Source organism: Vigna unguiculata, chromosome 11 (genome assembly GCF_037176805.1).
Source record: "Vigna unguiculata cultivar grain cowpea cultivar isolate G323 ecotype 2 chromosome 11, ASM3717680v1, whole genome shotgun sequence".
Classification (NCBI taxonomy): Eukaryota; Viridiplantae; Streptophyta; class Magnoliopsida; order Fabales; family Fabaceae; genus Vigna; species Vigna unguiculata.
Genome location: NC_140802.1, coordinates 39,160,928 through 39,182,788, shown reverse-complemented (window position 1 = coordinate 39,182,788; position 21,861 = coordinate 39,160,928). Strand labels below are relative to the sequence as shown.

Genomic DNA, 21,861 nt, shown 5'->3' with positions numbered 1-21,861 from the left:
GTATTTATTAAAAAATTAAAAATAGTTAACATCAACTTAACCAATATTAACATAAATATTTTTATTTATTCAGAGAATTAAAAATAATTAATATTGATGTGGAGTTGAAGTTAATGTCAACCTCTAATTAATTAAATATATTTTATTAGTGTCCAAAATTAAATTAAGTAGATTATGTTAATATCAATTAAGGTTGATACTAATAAAACCATTTATTCATTTAAAAAATTAATATTAATGAATTTTTATCAATATCTAAACATTCAATGTATGCTACTACTTAAAAACCAAATTATTTAAAAATTGGAAAATTATACTTTGATTTTAAAGGATGTGAGTCAAAAAAATGAGAATCATAGTCCTTTAAAAATAATTTTATATTTTCAACCTTTTATGTCATATTAAAATTAATTAAATTAGCATTAATAACATCAAAGTTAATCGATATTTTTTTATCGGCAAAAAATAAATGAATTAAATAAAAGAAAACACTTTCAAGAATGTCACGTGACTTGTCATAAAAAATCTGAATGTCTAAAACAATAGAGACATCACTAAGATCCATCATATAAAAATAGTTATTTTAACATAAATTTTGTCTTGGTCTAGAGTTCAACACTACTTCTCGTCAAAATAATATCATCAATGAAAGACCATGTAGAAATCTATAAAACAATTTGTGTACAAAATTAGATTGCTTACAAAATTAGATGGTGTATACAATAAATTTGCGTAAAGTTTAATTGTTCAAAATTTCTTCAAATAAATACACTTATCTCATACATTTTCCTTGAAGTTGGAAAAAATGACCACATTGATCAAATTTCAAACACTACTATCTAGAAGTTTGTCTCAGTCAAATATAGACTTCTTCAACTTACAAATCAAATACTATTTGCCTTCTCCAACAAAGTCATCAGGTTGAACCATATAGACTCCTTTATGGTGTATTTCAACACCATTAGACACATTCTCTTTAAGTGTTCTCACTTCTCACAAGAAGCTTTCTAGACAGTCGTGGACTCTGGAGTAGGAGCTTGAAGTTCTTCCTCTCCTAAAGAAAAGTGCATACTAGTAATTGTCGTATACAAATACAAAGATTATCTTCAGCCCTCAAAATTTGTCTCATTTAAAGTCTGAAAGTTTTGACCAAAGTCAATTAGATGGGCAAAGAAACCAGTATCATAACAACAAGGAAACATTTAATATGCACAATTATTGTGCAATAAATGTTAAACATTTTTTTTAATACAGTAAAACATGGCTATAGTATTAAAATTTTCATTCACTAGGATTCCGCCTTAGGTCTCCAATCATGATCAATCAGAAATATAATTAAGAAATAAAATACAATGCAAAATAACTCTTGTCATAAAGAAATATGATATTAATAAGGTACAAAACAAATAATTGACATAAAATAAAATGCAAATTACATTGTATCAAGAAATAAATTAAATACATTAACAACAAAATACCGATAGGATATGATTAACATGACAAAATAATTAAATTATCTCACACACAAAATTGTCATACAAGTGTACTCACGACACGATAGATGAATTCACAGAATCATATAAAATTATATTACTTACCCGTGCTTAAAAAAATAATAAAATTATATTATGTATGCATGAATAACACATCACATAAACAAATAAAACATGTAAACATAGATGCAAATAAGGGTCAAATTTTTTAATTCAAGTATAAACATGCTATTAGGGAGAGTAACATACTAACAAGTCATTAAAATAACAAAACTTGTACAAAAAAAGTTCAGACAAAAAAAAAAATCCGTGAGTACAATTTATAAAATTAAGTTTTATTCATAAAATCATTAAAATTAAATTATTTCATTCACAAAAATTTCATACAACAACCGTAGCCACAGGTGAGTTCACAGTCGTATATTCATGTTTAACAAAATATAATACAATTATATTATGCATGAAATAATTAAAGGTATTCTAAAAAAAATTACAACAAATATATATATCTCAGCGATTTACGCAGTAGAATAGCGCGATTTTCTGACAATAATTTTCTATAATTTTTTTTTTATAACAAACTTTCTAAATATTTTCTATAAACAAAATTTCAAAACAAAATTCACAGAAAATATAAATTTTTTCGATAATAATGTTTTTTCGATAGTAATGTGATATAATATAATATCCTACTTTCACTCTAATGAATATACATTTCTTTTCCTTTTAAAAGAAATCAGTTGATCAGTTTATAATATTTTAAACAGGGGTATTACAATCATTTTGTTAATAATAAACTTTAAAATTTCTTGTCAGATTATATTTCATATATATATATATATATATATATATATATATATATATATATATATATATGTAGTGGTAGTAATAACGGTGGGATGATCCAAGATTTATTGGGAATTTACAACGGAAAAATTATCTTTTATCCTTTAAAAACGTTTTTATTTCAAATAAATTAAAATTAATAAATATTTATATCAAAAGAAAGAAAAATGTTATCATGTATTGATTGATTTCTCTTTTATTATATATGTTTGTGCTTTACCCACCCGAAACCACTAATGCCATATATCTCGTTTTAAACAGTGTTTTGGCCGACACATTTTATCATTTGTCACTAGATGTTAAAATAGTGTACTATTTTTTCAATTACTTTATCTTAATAATATCCTATCAATGCCACGCAAAAAATGAATGCATCGTGCAAGAATAATACTCATTATTCCATTCAATTTTAATTATAAATCTAGATACCTTGGATTTTCCTTTTCACACTACTCCCTGACTATTCCCACTAGAGTACAAAAATAAATAATTGATCATGATTTAAATATATTGTCATAATTTTTGTATTTTCAGAATTTTCTTTTTGAATATATTGTAAGAATTTATACCTTAAACAAACTTTTATTCTTAGGTCCTAAAATACTTTATTTTATATTTTATTTCTATTTTTTTTAATTTATTAAATATTCCGGTACATTCAATAAATCTCACATCGCTTAAGATTCGAAAACGTCTTTTAACAGAAAATATCCTGACAAAATTAAAATTCCCCAAAACAGACAATATATTATTATTTAAAAAGTATAATAAAAAGGTAATAAGATATCAAAATTTACTAAAAATTAAGAGATAAAAATATATTTAATTTTAAATATATTGTTAACTCATATATATATATATATAATATGAAACAATTGCTTTAAATATGACTTTTTTATATGTACATTATCAATGAACTCTAGTCAATAAATCATCACACTATTCATCTTCTGACTTCCCATCTGTATCTTAATCTATTAACTCCCTCTTCTTCAAATCTCACTTTTTTCTCTATATTCCTTTGACTTCATTCATTTACTTTTACTCAAATCTATCATTAAAAGCAAACACAGAACTGGCCAAGCTTTTTTCATTCTCATGAAACTTAAAACCATTTTCTTAATTCTTGTAAAATATGTAGATTTTGTTTTTAATTTCAAAAAAATTCTTTAATTTTTTATTTGTAAAAATATTACATAATTGTTTTTAAATTCTATTATTTATTGATAAGTAATGTCTAATATTATGTTACCACACTAATATCTTAATTAAGAATCAAAATGATAATTTTAAGACAAATTTATAAAAATGATGTAGTTATGTATAAAATATGGAAATGGGTAAACTTTAAAAAATTATTTTGTATTAAGAAATAAGACTTTATTTTAGGTACATTACCAATTTATTGGTCCCACAAATTTATTTTAAAAAAATAAAATAAGTATTCTTTTATGGACTAATTTGTTATGTAATTTAAAATATGCAACTCTTTCATTAAAAAAAAAAAATAGAGTGGGAGAGACACAGAGATAGAAATTAGTATGTGGTGAGAAAAGAAAAGAAACCTTGAGAGAGAAGAGGAAGATTAACTTGTATTGTTATCCACCTTCTTGAATAAAAAAGAACAGTGCTATATTGATCTTTAAAAACTCTTAAAAAATTTATCGTATATCCATTAATTATTATTGGTTCAAAAACCTGTTTCCCGACACATTTTTAATTATTTTTGTTATAAGATAGTGACTCGTGACACGATTTGAAACTAAGACATATATTCAGAATGGATAATGTTTAACTAGTGTAAATGGAGGGTTTGGAGATTGAATTCCTTCACAAGACTGGATTTTACCGACATATTTTTACTTCTTAATTTATTAAATCATATTATGAACAACCATCTTAAAAACGTTATTAAGAAAGATGGATATTTTTTTTCCTAAAGAAATATTATTTATTGAGAAAGTGTTATAGGAACGATTTAAATTATTTTTTCTCAGTTATAAAATTGATGTAATTTGGTCATTTCTGTCAATACATATCCAATTATAAGGATATGTAAGATATTAATTCATGATATTTTTTGCTTTTCTATTATTTATTTTTAATTTAACAAAATATTCACCTATTAAGTTAGTATTGTGTCACATGACACTGTCTAGTGTAATGTGGTTATGATAGTGTCACATATCAGTATTAGTGGCACACGTCATTATCTTATATTTAATTCGGTCTCTATATTTATTATTTTTATTTAATTCAATAATTTCTTTTTTTTAAATGAAGATATTTAGTTTCAGTTTTAAAAGAGACAAAATTGTTCAATTAAAAAACAAATAGCAAATAGGACTGAAATAAATGAAAATAACAAATACAAAGGTTAAATTAAATATAAGACAACTACATTTTGTGATGACATGTGACACATGAGTAACTTAACACATAGACAGTTTTAAAAAATTAAGAAAAAAATAAAAATAAATTAAAAACAATATATTTTTAATATTTTTATACAATTTGAACAAAAATAACAAAATTACATTTTTTTTCAAAAATTATGACCTAATCGAGAAAAATAGAAAATCAATTTAAATTTTTTTAACGAAAATTAAGATAAAAAACATATCTAAAATTTTGGTTATTAATATTATAAACTAATTTAGACCCTCACAGAAATAAATATAATACATGTATATTAAAATCTAATATTTTTATTTTATAAAATAATATCTAATAATTTATCTTGTGTAAGAGAATTCTAATAAGAAACTCTGGCATGGGCGCCTCTCTTCCTAGAAATAGAGCTAACGGTGAAGAGACTTTCTAGTCCTAACATACTAAAGACGGTGATTAAGTGACGACAGCCTCTACCGAATAGTCACTAGAATGTGAAGGCGGTGATAAAGTTCAAAACTTTGTATTATCAAAAGAGATACCTCGAAAGGGGTGACAAAATAATCGCCATTGAAAAATCAGAAATAAAAAAATAAAATTACTAAAATGTACCATAAAAATATTTAAACATAATTTATTTGCATGTTGAAAATTTTAATTTTTTATTTACAATTTTGTTTTGATTTGATTTTTTTCTTGAACGTGCTGTCATTTTCAGCATTGTCATCTAAGCATTACCCATTGTCAGTGTCATCATAAATAGGCAAAGCCACTCTCTTCGTCTTCGTCTGGCGCAGGAACATGCAACCTTCCAAATCTGAGAGAAAAAACAAGTGTGAGAGCAAGTCTCTGTGTGGTTGAAAACAAAGAACAGTAAAAGCTATAAGCTTCAGCAGCAGATAGAAGAGTCATGGGAAGTTTTTCACAACTCTCCTCTGCAGTTGCCAGAAGGTATCTCAACACAAACCAACCCAAAATCTCTTCACCATTTTCTTTTTAGTTATGGTAAAAGCAATTATCCTTCATAACTGTGATTTGATTTGAGTTGTTAAACCCAATTTGAAAAACAGGTTAGAAGGGAAGGTGGCGTTGATAACAGGTGGAGCAAGTGGCATAGGGGAGAGTACGGCGAGACTCTTGGCCAAACATGGAGCCAAAGTAGTGATCGCCGATATCCAAGACGAGTTAGGTCACTCAGTTTCCAAGGACATAGACTCCTCCATCTACGTTCACTGCGACGTCACAAAAGAGGAACACGTGGAACGTGCCGTGGACACCGCCGTTTCTAGATTCGGGAAACTAGACATCATGCACAGCAATGCAGGGATCACAGGAGTGTGGAACCCCAGCATTATGCACAACAAAAAGTCCGATTTTGAGGAAGTAATTAGCGTCAACTTGGTCGGCGTATTCCTCGGAATGAAGCATGCGGCGAGGGTAATGGCGCCTTCTCGACGTGGCAGCATAATCGCCACCGCGAGCGTGTGTGGTCGCATAGGTGGCATGGCTTCGCACGCTTACACGTGCTCGAAGCATGGCGTTGTGGGGCTGGTGCGAAACGCTGCAGTGGAGCTTGGACCCTTGGGAATACGTGTGAATTGTGTGTCTCCTTACGCGGTTCCAACGGCGATGAGTAAGAATTTTCTGAACACTGATGATGAGGGGATTGCTGCACTTTATTCCAATCTGAAAGGTGTTACTCTGAAACCTGAAGATGTGGCTGAAGCTGTGGTTTACTTGGCGAGTGATGAGTCAAAGTATATCAGTGGGCATGACCTTGTTGTCGATGGAGGCTTCAGTGTGATGAATGCTGGTTTGTGTTCGTTTGGGCAATCGGTGTAGGGTTCTTTTATTCTTGTGGATTTTGTTGTTTGCATTGAATAACATTCATCACCGTACTTCGTTAAGTTATGGTTGTAATGGAACATAAAGTGATCGAGGGTAACTACCTTGTCTCCTTTACGATGAATATTATGTTTGTGTTCCTCTTTGACTACTATAGCACAACGGTGATAATTTTACACTCAAAAATATAGTTTAGTTAGTAATTTGTTTTTTATATTTAAGATTTTGATTTGTTTTGCTTTTTATGGTTGTGTCCAGGTGAATTCAGTACTAATATTTGTTAACATTAACATACACTTTCAAGGTGATCTTGTCTTAATACAATAGAAGGCTTATTTACTTATTTAGTAATTTGATTTTTATATTTTTTTTCAACATAATTGAGTTTCTGTATTTTTTATATAGAAACATTGTGGTTTCTTAGAAAGCTTAATGTTGTTTCTTTTCAATCAATTTCGTTTTCATGAATTTTGGAAACTAATCTAAAAGTTACAAGTAAGTTTATGTGTCCATTTTTCACGATGTACTAACAAAAATAAAAAAATCTTAATTAAGTAATCAAAGATTAGAAGGAGATGACCTTGAAATATGAAGGAAGCGATTTCTGTAGAATTGTGTTGTATGAGAAAAACGGATTGAAGAAAGAAAAGATAATTTAGACTTACGCGTAATTACCTTCTAATTGTATTAATGTTGATTTCACATAATGAACCATATTATCTATTTAAATAATATAAAAACTAAATTATGAAAAGATATATACAAATAAAAATAAAAATAAAAATAAATATAAAAACTAAATTACTAAATTATAAGAAGAAAACGAATAAAAACTTAAATATAATAATTAAATTACTAATTAAATTTAACATATTTGCGTCTTCTGATTAGAATGATTAAATGGGCTATTATTTATACGAAGAAAAGTCATCGACTCTATTTCACTTTTAACTTAAAATACTAACACAAGTTATTATATTATTAAAATAATTTATTAAATATATATTTTAAGATATCAAACTTTTATTTCCTTTATTATGAAACATGTGACTTTTATTCTAGTGTATCATTATATCTGTCTTTTATATAATTTATTATATCCTAGATAAAAAAGTATTAACAATTTATTATATCATACTTCTCTTTTTCACATTTGCATTACTCATATCCTTTTGTATAACTTTTGAAACATCCAACCATAATTCTTAATTTTTTATGTTAAATAACAAAGCTCCACTCACTCCCACAATGTCCTCTTTTTCTGTGCTAACAAAAAAAAGCAGTTGCACTAGCCACGGATTTTAGCGATATTTAACGAATCTGGATTAAGAGTTGGTGGTGATTGGGGCCTATATATGAATATGCAATTATATAAAATACAGAATTAAAATGGTGACTAATGTAATTAAAGATGAATACTAGAATACCAAATATTTTATTTATCGTCGTATTTGAATGATCCTAAAATAATTGGACATTTTATAATAGAATAAAACAAAATACAAAAAATTCACAAGTCACACACTATTCATTCTTTTTCAAACGCTTCAATTATACATTCATGTGATCTTTTTATTCTACTTTTTAGTTTTCATTTATCTTTCAATTATGCAGCTTTGTGTATTATTAATCTTCGCTACCTCCCCTGATTTTGGGTTTACTTACTTGCAGCACAAAATTTGTATTATCTATATTTTCCTCCATTCTTAACCATATATATATATATATATATATATATATATATATATATATATATATATATATATATATTTTGGGTATCTAAGAATGAATTTAAGTTTTGTATTAAAAAAAATTAGAAAATTAAGTATTATTTAAGGATGACAAAAATATTCATTTTCACGAATATATACGAATAAAACACGTTATATATAATAAGTGTATACTTTAAACGGATATCCGTAAGTAACGGATAATGAATAATTTAATACTCACATATAAATAGGTCAAGTGCGGGTATCATACTATCTGTACCCGCAAGTTTATTAGGTTAAATTTAATTAAAATTAAATTTTAATTTATATGTTATTAGTTTAAATTTAATTTAATTTAAATTTGATTTGATTTATATTTAATTTAATTTAATTTACATTTATTATACATTTTGGTAATTTTATCATTTTAAAATATTAGAATTTTTTTTTTAAATATCTACGGGTATCCATTGGTACTTGTGGGTTTTAAAATACATGCGGGTATTTTCTAAATGGGTATCCAGTGAGTAACAAGACAAATAATAGGTTGAGTTTTCTATTGCAAGTAGCGATTAGGTACTATCCATGCGCAACCTGACCCATTGACATTCCTAATGAAGACTCATAAATTTGTTGCTTTAAGATTTTGGGTTGGAGGTGGTGTCGATATTCTTATATATGGATTGAGTTCATGTCTCATTGGTGTTCTCTCCTTGGTAACCCTTTCTCGAAACACCCATCAGTAGTATCAGAGTTGATGGTTACTCTTGGTGACTGGTTCATACGAGTATCTATATTGAAAGTCTTCTTAGCGGAAGGTCGACAAGTGTGTCCCGTTGAAATAAAAACTAATTTTCTTAAAGTACTGGGTTGCAAGTGGTGTCAATCTCTCTTATATATAAGTTAGTCTCATGTTTGATTGGTATTATATCTCTACATTAAATTTAACTCAAAAGACCCATCTAATTCTTTCATAAGTAACTATTTATATCATTCTGATACCTCTTTCTTCCTAATAACATTTGGATGGTAGTTTGTTATTATAAGTAATGTTCCACATTCCCTTTCAGGATTATACTAAGTTCATCATTTCAATTTACAGCTTCCAACCTTCCCATGATATTGTCTCTACCTACTTTGTCAGGCTCCAGGTTAGGGATATGACAAATCGATATTAAGTTCCTATTTCCTTTGATATTAAGTTACTAGACAAAATTGTTGAAAATGATCATTGTGCTTGGTTATGATGTATTGCTCTCTTACATCCACCAATCGCACATGTCGCACTCGTTCAACCACATTACAACAAAAGAATATATGATTAGTTGTTTCCTCCTTCAAACTACACATAGTACATATATGGAATATTTTCAATCATTATTTTCTTGCAAATTAGGTTTTCTTTTGTTACCACTTTGTTTAATATTATTTTCCACGCAAAGTGTTGCATTGATGGTAAAGTCTTCGTCTTCAAAATTAGAGTGTATCTATCAATCTTAACATATGAAAGAGAGTAACGTCTTTGTAAGTTTTAAATACCAATATTAATAAATTTAACATTAAATATAAACAATGTGGATTTAGGATTTGCCGTACAATTATAAGATTTAATATTATTTTATCATGCATATGAATTTATATTTCACTTTTAATGATTTATTATGAATATCAAAATTATTTTAGAAATTGATTAAGTAGTTGAGTATTTTTTTAAAATACCGATGCAATTATAAATATTTTTTTCTCAAAAATATTATCCATTTATTCATGCATATGAAATATATATATATATATATATATATATATATATATATATAAAATCTATCTAACATTGGTGATTATAAGAAGCAGGGTTAAAATATGTTTTTGGTCCCTCAAGTTTGAGCGAAATTTGGGTTTAGTCCCTCATCAAAATTTTTGACCAATTTAGTCCTTCATCTTCCAAAATGCGTGAATTTAGTCCTTTTAACCAAATTTTGTTAAGTTTATCTGACATTTCAAGCGCATTTCATGATAGTATTTAAATTATTTATACTGTTTGACACATTTTTGCTTCAATATTAACTTAAATACTATCATGAGATGCGCTTGAAACGTCAGATAAATTTAACAAAATTTGATTAAAAGGACTAAATTCACGCATTTTGAAAGATGAATGACTAAATTGGTCAAAAGTTTTGATGAGGGACTAATTTCAAATTTCGCTGAAACTTGAGGGACCAAAAACATATTTAACCCTAAGAAGTACTATATAATTTCAATTGCCTTATGAATATCTTAGTCTAGGGTGCTATTTTGAACTCTCCATATATATATATATATATATATATATATATATATATATATATATATATATATATATATATATATATATATATATATATATATATATATATATATATATATATATACTTACTTTGTAAATATTTTAACTTCTGAAACACAAACACTTATACGGCTTTTTTGTATTTTGGGGTTCTTTTCGACACTTATTTGTAAAATAGGGTCGTTTGAATTTTTTTTTTTGTAAAATAAGGTTAAGTCGTCGTGGGAGAGAACGACAATAAAGGTGAAGTCGCCCTCTCCCAGACCGGTTTCATTTTTTAAAAAAGAAAAAAGTGATGTCGTCAAGTGTGATAACGGTTTCTCTGCAAATCTCAAGAAGTCGTCTTGATGAAAGCCTGTCGGAGAGAATACCCTGATAGGAAGCCATTGTCGCTGCTGCAAAAACGCAAACCACCGTCGTTCATCCATCGCACTAACAGCTGCAAAAACGCTAGTTTAGTTTAAATTGATTGTAACAAGCTAAGTTTTTTTTTAATTGACATACTCTTGAATGCGTAACGTAATTACTATCAAGATGTCATATTTTTTCTTAATTAATACTTTATACACCATCCAAACATATAAAAAAAAGTATAAAAATAATATAGAGCATATATATAACTTTTTTTATATCAAAATTCACTGAATAAAAAAAATTTAATTTTACTTTTATTTTTAGTATTATTTTATATGTATTTTTCTCAAATTATAAAAGATTTATATTTAAAATAATACAAAATAAAATAAAAATCAAAATAAGAACTTTAAACAAATATCTCATAGTATCGTAGAAAAATAAAATAATAAAAGTATAAATTAATACATAGGATTAATGCCTAACTTGAAATCAATTAAATAACATAATCATAATCACGTAATGACAATTAACACTACAAGAAAATGTCTTATTAGTAACCAATTTTAGTGACTAAAAGTTGTTAGTCACTATAGTGACCAATTTAGATATCAATTTACAAAATTAAAATTTATTAGTTACTAAAATAGTCACTAATATAAATAAAAAATTATAATTGGTCACTAAATTTGTCACTAATTAATTAGAGAGCAATTTAGTAACTAAGTTATTTTGGTAGCCAAAACTTAGGTAACTAATTTTTAGTAACCAGTTTTCTTTGGTAGCCAAAACTATGGTAGCTAATTTTAAAAACCAATTTAGTGACTAATTATAATTTTTTATTCACAATAGTAACTATTTTAGTAATCAATGATTTTTTTACTTTGTAAACTTGTATCTAAATTAGTAATTATAGTAACTAACAACTTTTGGTCACTAAAATTGGTTACTAATGAAACATTTTCTTGTAGTATAATGTGTAACTGGATACAAATTAAATAGTATAAATATAAATTAAAAATTCGTGCCTAAAAATAAATTAAATGATATAATCATGAATAGATAAATAAAATTAGGATGTAGCCAGAAATAAACAAGATTGATACATAATTGAATATAAATTAAATAAAATAAATAAATAACTATAAATAAATTAAATAATATAAATAAATAAAAAATAAAAGTTAATAAAGTAATATATAATTCAAAATAAATAAAAATTTAATAAAATATTTATACAAATGTATTAAGATTAATATAAAAGAATTTAACAGCAACCCGTTTACTTTATTAATTTATTAATTGACTGACACACTATAAATACTTTCGATATAAATATTTTTAGATGATTAAAATTTTCTTAATTATATTTACTCTCTTGCTCTTTCATTGTATGTTATCTCCTCTTAATTTTCTTTTGCATCTTCTTTTTCACGTCTATTTATAAGTTAAAATTTATTTCCTTTATTTTTATCATTATTACATGAATTTAATTTAATTTTATCTTCTTATATTTTTTTTATTTTCTTTTTTATATTTTAGGAGATTCTTTTAAATAATAATTTATTAATATATATATATATATATATATATATATATATATATATTAGATAATCTTTTAATTTATTTTATTTTCTTATTATTATTATTCTCATTTTCTAAAAATTATTTAATTTGTTTTTCAATATTTAGACTTTATCTATATAGAATTAAAAATATTTTTAAAATATAAATTTAATTACATGAGTTACAATATAAAATTGAGAAATAATAGGTTGACACCCACATTTGACCACTTTTTTTACCACCTCCATAGGTTACAAGTTAATTTGTCTTGGGTTACAAGTTAATTTTAAGGTGGTAAAAAAAGTGGTCAAATGTGGGTGTCAACCTATCATTTCTGTATAAAATTTTCTAACTCTTATTTTTAGAATAAAAATAAAAATAAAAGGTATGAAAACATTATATTGTAAATACGAAAAAAGTATTTGACCAATTTAGTTTCTCAACTTAAAAAATTCGAGGATTCAGTTTTTTAATCAATTTTCTTGTTAAATTTATTTTTTGAGTTGTTTACACTATTTGACATTCTTTCATCTCAATGTTTGACTGAGAAATGTGCTTGAAACGTCAAACAAACTTAATAAAATTTGGTTAAAACTAAATTCATACATTTATAAAATTGGGACTAAATTAAGCCAAAATTTTAAAAAATGACTAATTTTAATTTTTACATGTTGAGATCAATGATTTTTTGCATTTGACATTATCTCTCATTACCTTTCATTATTTTTTTTCATTAAAAATATAAAATTTAACTTTTATTAAAAATGTAAAATTTAACTTTTATTAAAACTATTTTATATATATAAAAATTATCAAATGATAATAAAACGTAGTCAAAAAGCTTTTTTTTCATGTTTCAGTCGGTGGAAAGGCTGGAATAAAAATATAAAAATATTTTATAAAATAAAGTCATTTACGAAACAATATACATCCCGTTTCACCTGTGAAGAATAATATTTAGTACCAATGTTTCCCTGACTCTACTAATATATCTAAGAAATTGAAAATAATATGCACAACCACACGATCTTCATGTCAAAACTGATGTGCTATTACAGTAATATTCAAGTCAGAAAACTTTCTAGTTTATTGTTAATTGATCAGAATTCTAGGTAAATATGATATAATAAGTAGTTTCCACCGTTGAATTAAAACATAATTAATTAAGAAATGACATGATTTATACCAATGGTTAAATTTTTTATTTTTTATATTATTATCCAAATTTAAAATAGGTTTAGATATGATAATTTAAGAGAATAAATCATTTATTTAATAAAATTGAAATTCTTTAAATAAAATAAGTTGTTTAAATAAAAAAATTGAAATTTAGAAAATTTAAAGATGTTTCAAATAACTAAATTAATAGAGTTTGAAATTTATTAAAAAAAAGGAAATTGAAATTTCACAAACTAATTACTCTCATATTGTTAGAGGTGTCAATTTGACAAATGGTCCACAGGTTAGTTTTAACTCATTTTTAAGTATGCCTCCATTTTATTTATAGTTGTCAAAACGGGTCATTTGGCCTGACCCACAACGGGTTGGTCACGTAGTGAGTCAATCCAACCCAGCTCACTTATTAACAAGCCAAAAAAATTTGAACTCCTTCTGGTCCATCCCGAGTTGGTGGGTTAAATGGGTTAACTTACTTGCTTACTTAATTAAAAAAAGATATTATTTTTTTCTTCAGTCCCAAACAAACTAAAGTATAGTTGTGATTGAAATATAAATACATTTCAATACAATCCAAATACAATAAAAAATCATGTTCAACCCTAAATACAAACCAAAATCACAAAAATATTAGGTTTGCATTTGTCAATCCAATATGTTGGCTAAAAAAACCAACCCAACCCAACCCAATTACAAAAAAAAATTTGTGGGCCTTTATTTGCGGGTGGGTTGGTGAGCCAACCTGGCTCACCACAGGTTCAATCCGGGTGAACCAGGTTCTTGGTGGGTCGAGTAAAAAATTGACTCGTACTGAAATTTGTTAAAAATTTTCAATCCAACTTAGCCCGAACTCGTGGTGGGTAGGGTTGGCCCATGAGTTCTGACTGTTAGTAAAAAACCAACATGACAAGTGCATCGGTCGCACATAGCAAGTAATAAGTATTTTATCATTCTCTCCCAAGGGACTTGTGCAATACATGACAACTCTCACAATTCATGACTCAATTAGACACAAAGTTCACAAAAACACAATGAAAACTCTTTTTGTATTTTTATCAAACAGTTGGTGTACAACAAGAAATTAACATAGTGTATTTACAATTTGTCAAGATTATACTTCAACCATTTCATTCTCATGCATTCTAAATTATACCAATTCCATATTCATGTTAAAATCAATTCACAAGAATACTCAAATCCTATTCCTAGAGCGTTTGAGCTTATGATCACTCATCAAGTTTCAATTCCTTGAACAAGTGAAATCATGTATTAGTTTCAAGAATCTAAGATTACTAATGAACCAAGTTCTAATCCTAGATGCAAGGATCCATTAGGTATTTAATTTCAAATCTAGATTCTAAAGATGTTTCCCAACACCTCAAGAATCACAAATCAAGCATGGGAACAATCCACATCAAGCATTAAGCATAGAAATCAAATACTAACATGAATTGGAAAAACATATAAATTAACAACACAATTTTACACAAGAATTCAATGTTTTACATCTAATCTCAACAAATAGAAATTGCTCTCCATGGTGGAGAACCTAGGGTTTTACAAAATTGAAGAATAGGGAAGAAATTGGAACCATAAAGTAGAAACAATCCCTCTCCCAAGGTTCTTGAATACTGCCCCATGCTCCAATTGCGCCTCTCATTCGCATCTCCGCCTCCAATTTCGTAGTCCATCATCCTCTCCAACCCAAAAGGGGTAAAACCGCCATGGATGAAGAAGGAGACCCAAGAAGGAGAAGGGAGAGTTTCCCAACACCCTTAATAGCCTCAAAGAAGTCTCTCCCAAGCACTCAAGGTGTTTCTATTTGTGAAAAATGAGGAATCCCTTAATACTATAGTAGAAACATGATTAAATAACCATATTCGTGTATTGGGGGTCGATATTCTCGCCTAGCGGCTTCATACTCACCTAGTGAGGCATAAAATCAACGTTCTCAGACATGTAACTCGCTGGGCGAGCCATATTTTCGCTTAACGACTCGAATACTACAGCTCTGGTCTGTCATTTTCGCCTAACGAGCCACCAGTTCGCCCAACGAGTGATCCTAGAGCCCAATGGTCATTTTTTGGCCTTCCAAGGGTGGTCCAAGGCAGTATATACATAAAAGTGAGTCCTTTCTCCATGTTTGCAGTGTTGGACTTGATCTCGGCACCCCTCGACATAGGTATTTGTGTAAAAGTCAATCTTTCATGTCCATTCATGCTTCCTTGAGTTTCAGCTTGTTTTCCTCCATTAGAATTGCTTCCTATTGTTTTATTTCATACACTCATAATAGAGATTAAAAGTAAAAAATTATAAAACAACTAAAATACGAAACAATGCAAAAACAACATAAACTAGAGGATTAAACAAGATAAAAGCTAGTAGGAGTTGATTTTATTCACGAAACTTAACATCAATAAAAGGTAGAAAACAACGTTATTATTGACCCACTTTGACAACTCTAATTTTATTAGCCCACTAAATGAAAGGCAGAAAAAATGATCAAAGTGTATTTGGTCATACTATAATTGACTCCTAAATACAAGACATTCAACTCGAAAAAGTCAAACTAAGGATGTCAATAAAATTTGTACCTGTGAGTATTCGCAGATAAAACCCATAACAAGTACGAAATAGATATTATAAATTGGTACCTGTAGGTAACAGATACAGATATTTTTTATATTCATATGTTAATGGGGTGGGTATGGTATCATAGTATCTCAAGTCAACCTTTAGGTCAAACCAACTTGACTCTTTTCTTTAACTCGACTCGACCTTGGGCTCGATCGACTTGACTTGACTTTTGATCGGTCTGACTCTGCTTAAGCTTTAAATTGGACAAACTCAGCTCGACCTTCTCAGTCTTTTTGATCTGTACTACCTTGGCTCGACCTACAACTTGCATTGACTGGACTCAGCCTTAAGCTCATCAATCTCAGCTCAATTTTCAATCTGGGTCAACTCGGTTGAATCTTTGCTCGGGCCGACTCAGCTTGACCTTCAGTCCTAATCGGCTTGGGTCAACCCTATCTCTAGCAAACTCGAGCAGATTCTTCGCCCTGACCAACTTGAGTTGACCTTCAACCTTGGCCAACTCGATTCATCCTTTGGCCGGGCCAACTTGACTTGATATTTGATCGAACGAACTCTGCTCGACCTTCGAGTTTGTATGATTCAGATCAACCTTTGATCTAGATAAACTCGTCTCAATTCTTTAATCTAACTAATTTGGCTCATACTTGGCATCAAACTGGCACTACTTGGACCTTCTTCCTTGTCTAGGATGAATTGATTCTTTGACTGAGCCAACTTGATTTTTGACTTGGATTGACTCGACTCAACTATCAGCATGGTCGACTATTTTTACTTTTGTTACTGTTTTGAGCTTGTGAAACTTTTCTTACAAGAGTTTTTTCATCACGTTTTTTTTTTTTTGGCTCGGATTCATGTATACCAAGTCCTATCTATATATAGATCAAGCCAAAAGTGACAATTCTACGTTCTGTACACATAATATTTAAACAAAATTATCTTAAAACGAAATTCAATTACTTTATTTAAATAAAATATTTAAAACATGATGAAAATTTAATTACAATTTATTTAAATATCATAAATCTCTTTTGTATAAATATGAGAACGGGAAGAAAGGAAAACGTACCACACTTCACAGAAGAAGGTTGAAAAACAGAGAACGGGGGGAGAGTCATGGGAAGTGCTTCACTAATCTCCTCTGCAGTTGCCAGAAGGTATCTCAACCCAAAATCCCTTCACCATTTTCTTTTTTGATATATTGAAACCAATTATCCATCATTACTGTGATTTGATTTGTTAAACACAATTTGGGAAACAGATTAGAAGGGAAGGTGGCGTTGATCACAGGTGGAGCAAGTGGCATAGGGGAGTGTACGGCTAGACTCTTGGCCAAACATGGAACCAAAGTAGTTATCGCCGATATCCAAGACGAGTTAGGTCACTCAGTTTCCAAGGATATAGACTCCTCCATCTACGTTCACTGCGACGTCACAAAAGAGGAACACGTGGAACGTGCCGTGGACACCGCCGTTTCTAGGTTCGGGAAACTAGACATCATGCATAACAACGCAGGGACCATAGGAGCGTGGAACCCCAGCATTATGCACAACAAAAAGTCCGATTTCGAGGAGGTTATTAACGTCAACTTGGTCGGTGCCTTCCTCGGAATGAAACATGCGGCGAGGGTAATGGCCCCTTTTCGACGTGGCAGCATAATCGCCACCGCGAGCGTGTGTGGCCGCTTAGGTGGCGTGGCTTCGCACGCTTACACGTGCTCGAAGCATGGCATTGTGGGGCTGGTGCGAAACGCTGCAGTGGAGCTTGGACCCTTGGGGATACGTGTGAATTGTGTGTCTCCTTACGCGGTTCCGACGCCCATGAGTAGGAATTTTCTGAACACTGATGATGAGGGGATTGCTGCACTGTATTCGAATCTGAAAGGTGTTACTCTGAAAGCCCAAGATGTGGCTGAAGCTGTGGTTTACTTGGCGAGTGATGAGTCAAAGTATGTTAGTGGGCATGACCTTGTTGTCGATGGAGGCTTCAGTGTGATGAATGCTGGTTTGTGTGCGTTTGGGTCATCGGTGTAGAGCTTTTTTGTGGTTTTGATTGTTCAATCGTTGTGTTGAATAACATTCACCAGCATACTTCATTAAGTTGTGGTTGTAATGGTGCTGAAAGTGATTGAGGGTAACTGCTTTGTTTTCTTATGAATATGTTTGTGTCCTTTGACTACTACAACACACGGTGATTGGGGATTAAGAGGTTGGTGGTGATTGGGGCCTGTATATCAATGGAATTATATAAAGTACGCAATCAACTTGTTCCTTAGGGTATCACTTGATCAACTTGAATCTTTTAACCTAAGTATATGACCCGTGCATGTATGTATGTTTTTTATTTATTTTAAATATATTTAGAATAATAATATAATTGTTATTATATTTATTTAACCATTAAAAAAAAATAATAATAATATTATTAATACAAATTATAAATTATAAATTTTTTAAAAGGTTAAAAATCTATTTAGCAAAAGTATTTAGTATAATAACGTTTTTTATAATTAAAAGAACACTTATAGTAATAACATCATTATGAATAGTAATAACAATAATAATAAAACTAATAATGATACTAATAATAACAAACAAATAATAATAATAATTTTTATGCTATAAATATTAATGTCAATGCAAATACCAAGACTAATGTTGACATACTTATAATCTATAATTATATATGAAGATATATACATCAGTAACAAAAACAATTAAGAAGGATAACTAATTAAAATATGATCTTATAGTAAATAAAATTTAAATGTGTGTCTAACTATAATAATAATATTACCATTATAATAATATCTCGTAGTGATAATAATAATAATAATAATAATACCATTATAATAATATCGTGTAGTGATAATAATAGTAATAATAATAATACACTAACGAATATATAAAGAGATACACATTTTTATGTCCTTTTTTTGTTTTTACAATTTTATTCTCTTAATTATTATTTATTAAATTTAAACAATTATTCATAATAAAATATTATTTGTCAGTTTTATCATTCTACCAATTTTAGTAACTTTTTTTTTTTCAATTCAAAAAATACCAAGATATAGAGATAAAATGAATAGCAAAACAAATACAAAAAGCAAGTAATTAAAATATGATCTCGATAAATAAAAGTAAAATATGTGTCTAACTATATTAATAATAATAATAATAATAATAATAATAATAATAATAATAATAATAATACCACTATAATAATATCGCGTGGTGATAAAAAAAATAATACTAAGTACTACTAATAATAATATTAATATTAATACAACTACATATATAAAGAGATAAACATCTTTGGTGTCCTTTTTATTTTATCAATTTATCCTCTTAATTATTATATTTTAAATTTAAATATTTTTTTAAAATAAAATAATTATTTTTCAATTTTATTATTTTACTAATTTTAGTAACTATTTTTTTAAATTGAAATAATTGTTCAAATGGAAAGATAAATGAACAACAAAACAAATAAAAATGACAAGTAATTGAAACATGATTCCTACATAGTAAGTAAAAGTAAAATGTGTATCTAACAATAATAATAAAAACAATAACAATAATAATAATTATTATAATAATTATAGTTCTTAATAATAATAATAATAGTAATATAATAATATTAGTGATATAATAATAGAAATAATTATAATTAATAATAATGATAATAATATTTATAGTTGATAGTAATAATGATTATTAATTATAGTTGATAATAATAACCCATGACGGATATTGACCAATAATTTTGGAGGAGCCAAAATAATTTATAGTAAAAAATTTTGTACTCATCAATAATTTATTCGGAATAAAAATCTCCAGTTATTCTTTTTTGAATGTAAATAACCATATTGTGTTCAAGAAATTCATCTTTCATCTTATTCCGAATTTTGTTTTGAAAATCTTCGTTGTAGAAAATGAAACATTAAGAGTTAAATAAAATGAATTAGACAATCAATCAAGTAAAATATCTTTAATTTGTTTGTTTTTGTTAAAGATTGACATAATTCAATAATGGTCAACAAATCCTTCAAATTTGAATGGGTATGAAAATCAACAATGAAATGTTGGTGTGAAATTTTAAACTAATCATATATTTATCAATATACCTATTTTTTTAAGCTTAAGACAAAATAAGAGTAATAACTTTACTACTAATAATATTAATAATACTAATAGTAATAATATATAATAGTAACGTATAATAATAATAATAATAACAATTATTATTATTATAATAATACTAATATTTGTTATAATTTTACTACTATCACTATAAATAATATTTATAATAATAATATTATTAATAATTAGAAATACTAATACTTATAAAAATACTACAAATAATAATATTATTTATAATTAATATTACAATTGAAATCATAAATAAATGAAAAAATAAAAACAATTAACTTTTGTAGGAATTGAACCCGGATCCTTTTGTACCAGAGTTTTAAAATGACGAAAAAATTAATTTTTATGACACGTGTCAATAAAAGAAAATGGGTAATGTAGTAATTTTGGTAGTATCTTCTCTTCTTAACATGTAATAGACTAAATTCATTTAAAAAGATTACTGATATAAACTACCTTTACCTTAATATTTAAACTAAATTGGTGTAATGTTTACAGACGGATCTTACAAGGGGCCATAGCCCCTAATTTTTTTTTTTAAAATTTTTAAAACTATATGTATGTATATTAAAAATTTTAAATTTTTTTAATTTTTTTTTAAATTATATGTAGTTTATACTGAGAATTGATAAAAATTAAATTAAGTATCTTTCTATATGTTTTATAGAGTACAATATTTAATGTTAATAAATAAAAAAACATAAAATCAAATACAACAAAGAATAAAATTATTTATTAAGATATTTTATATATTTTTTATTGTTTTTTAAATTTCTCACGAATTATATTCATATCCTACTGTTAGATGTTTCCTTTTTTGTTTCTAAGAAAAGAGATGGAAGTTAGATACACATCAATTATTTTTGCTCTCATTTGTTCTCTTTTATTTTTGAAAAAAAAAAATCTCTTTTGTCTTACTTCATATTCAAATATTTGTTTAATAGTTAACATTATTTTTTTATGTCATGAGCATTTTGTATATTCATTTTGTATGAATATAGGAGAAAAAAATAATGTACTATGTGTTTTCTATAATCGATTTTTAATTATGACTTGATTATCATATATATATATATATATATATTATTAATTACATCTCAATATTTTACTAAATTATGATAAATTATTTTTTGTCTTAAACTTAAAAAAAAAACAGGTATATTGATAAAGGGATTATTAATTTAAATTTTCACTCAAATATTTCATTCTTGAAGCTCCCAACCATTCAAATATGAATAATTTATCAACTATTATTGAATTATGACAATTATTAGGAAGAATAAACAAATTAAAGAAATTTTAGTTGATTAATCATCTAATTTATCTTATTTTAACTCTTCATGTATCATTTTCTATAATGAAGATTCTCAAAATAAGATTGTGAAATAAAATGAAAAATAATT

The 21,861-nt window shown here is 27.2% G+C and overlaps 2 protein-coding genes and 1 long non-coding RNA gene across 3 annotated transcripts; 2 read left to right on the top strand and 1 right to left on the bottom strand.

Annotated features, from left to right (window-relative positions):
* Nucleotides 1–5,469: 5,469 nt before the first annotated feature.
* Nucleotides 5,470–6,723, top strand: LOC114168608 (borneol dehydrogenase, mitochondrial-like). Its single transcript, XM_028053494.2, has 2 exons — nucleotides 5,470–5,681; nucleotides 5,801–6,723. Exons 1-2 carry the CDS (start codon nucleotides 5,641–5,643, stop codon nucleotides 6,570–6,572), a joined length of 813 nt encoding a protein of 270 aa, XP_027909295.2. The 5' UTR covers nucleotides 5,470–5,640; the 3' UTR covers nucleotides 6,573–6,723.
* An 8,425-nt stretch (nucleotides 6,724–15,148) lies between these two features.
* LOC146881895 (uncharacterized) lies at nucleotides 15,149–17,513 on the bottom strand. The gene is made up of 2 exons (XR_014986530.1): nucleotides 17,374–17,513; nucleotides 15,149–15,972 (listed from the first exon to the last, which is right to left on the bottom strand). It is a non-coding gene; the product is annotated as an uncharacterized LOC146881895 (long non-coding RNA).
* On the top strand, nucleotides 17,332–18,586 carry LOC114168982 (borneol dehydrogenase, mitochondrial-like). The gene is made up of 2 exons (XM_028053987.2): nucleotides 17,332–17,461; nucleotides 17,566–18,586. The coding sequence occupies exons 1-2, from the start codon at nucleotides 17,421–17,423 to the stop codon at nucleotides 18,335–18,337; spliced, it is 813 nt and encodes a 270-aa protein (XP_027909788.2). The 5' UTR covers nucleotides 17,332–17,420; the 3' UTR covers nucleotides 18,338–18,586.
* The last annotated feature ends 3,275 nt before the right edge of the window (nucleotides 18,587–21,861 follow it).

Coding starts and splice junctions, on each gene's coding strand:
- LOC114168608 (XM_028053494.2), top strand. CDS start 5,641: ATGGGAAGTTTTTCACAACTCTCCTCTGCAGTTGCCAGAAG. Junction 5,682..5,800: donor TCCTCTGCAGTTGCCAGAAG/GTATCTCAACAC, acceptor TTTGAAAAACAG/GTTAGAAGGGAAGGTGGCGT.
- LOC114168982 (XM_028053987.2), top strand. CDS start 17,421: ATGGGAAGTGCTTCACTAATCTCCTCTGCAGTTGCCAGAAG. Junction 17,462..17,565: donor TCCTCTGCAGTTGCCAGAAG/GTATCTCAACCC, acceptor TTTGGGAAACAG/ATTAGAAGGGAAGGTGGCGT.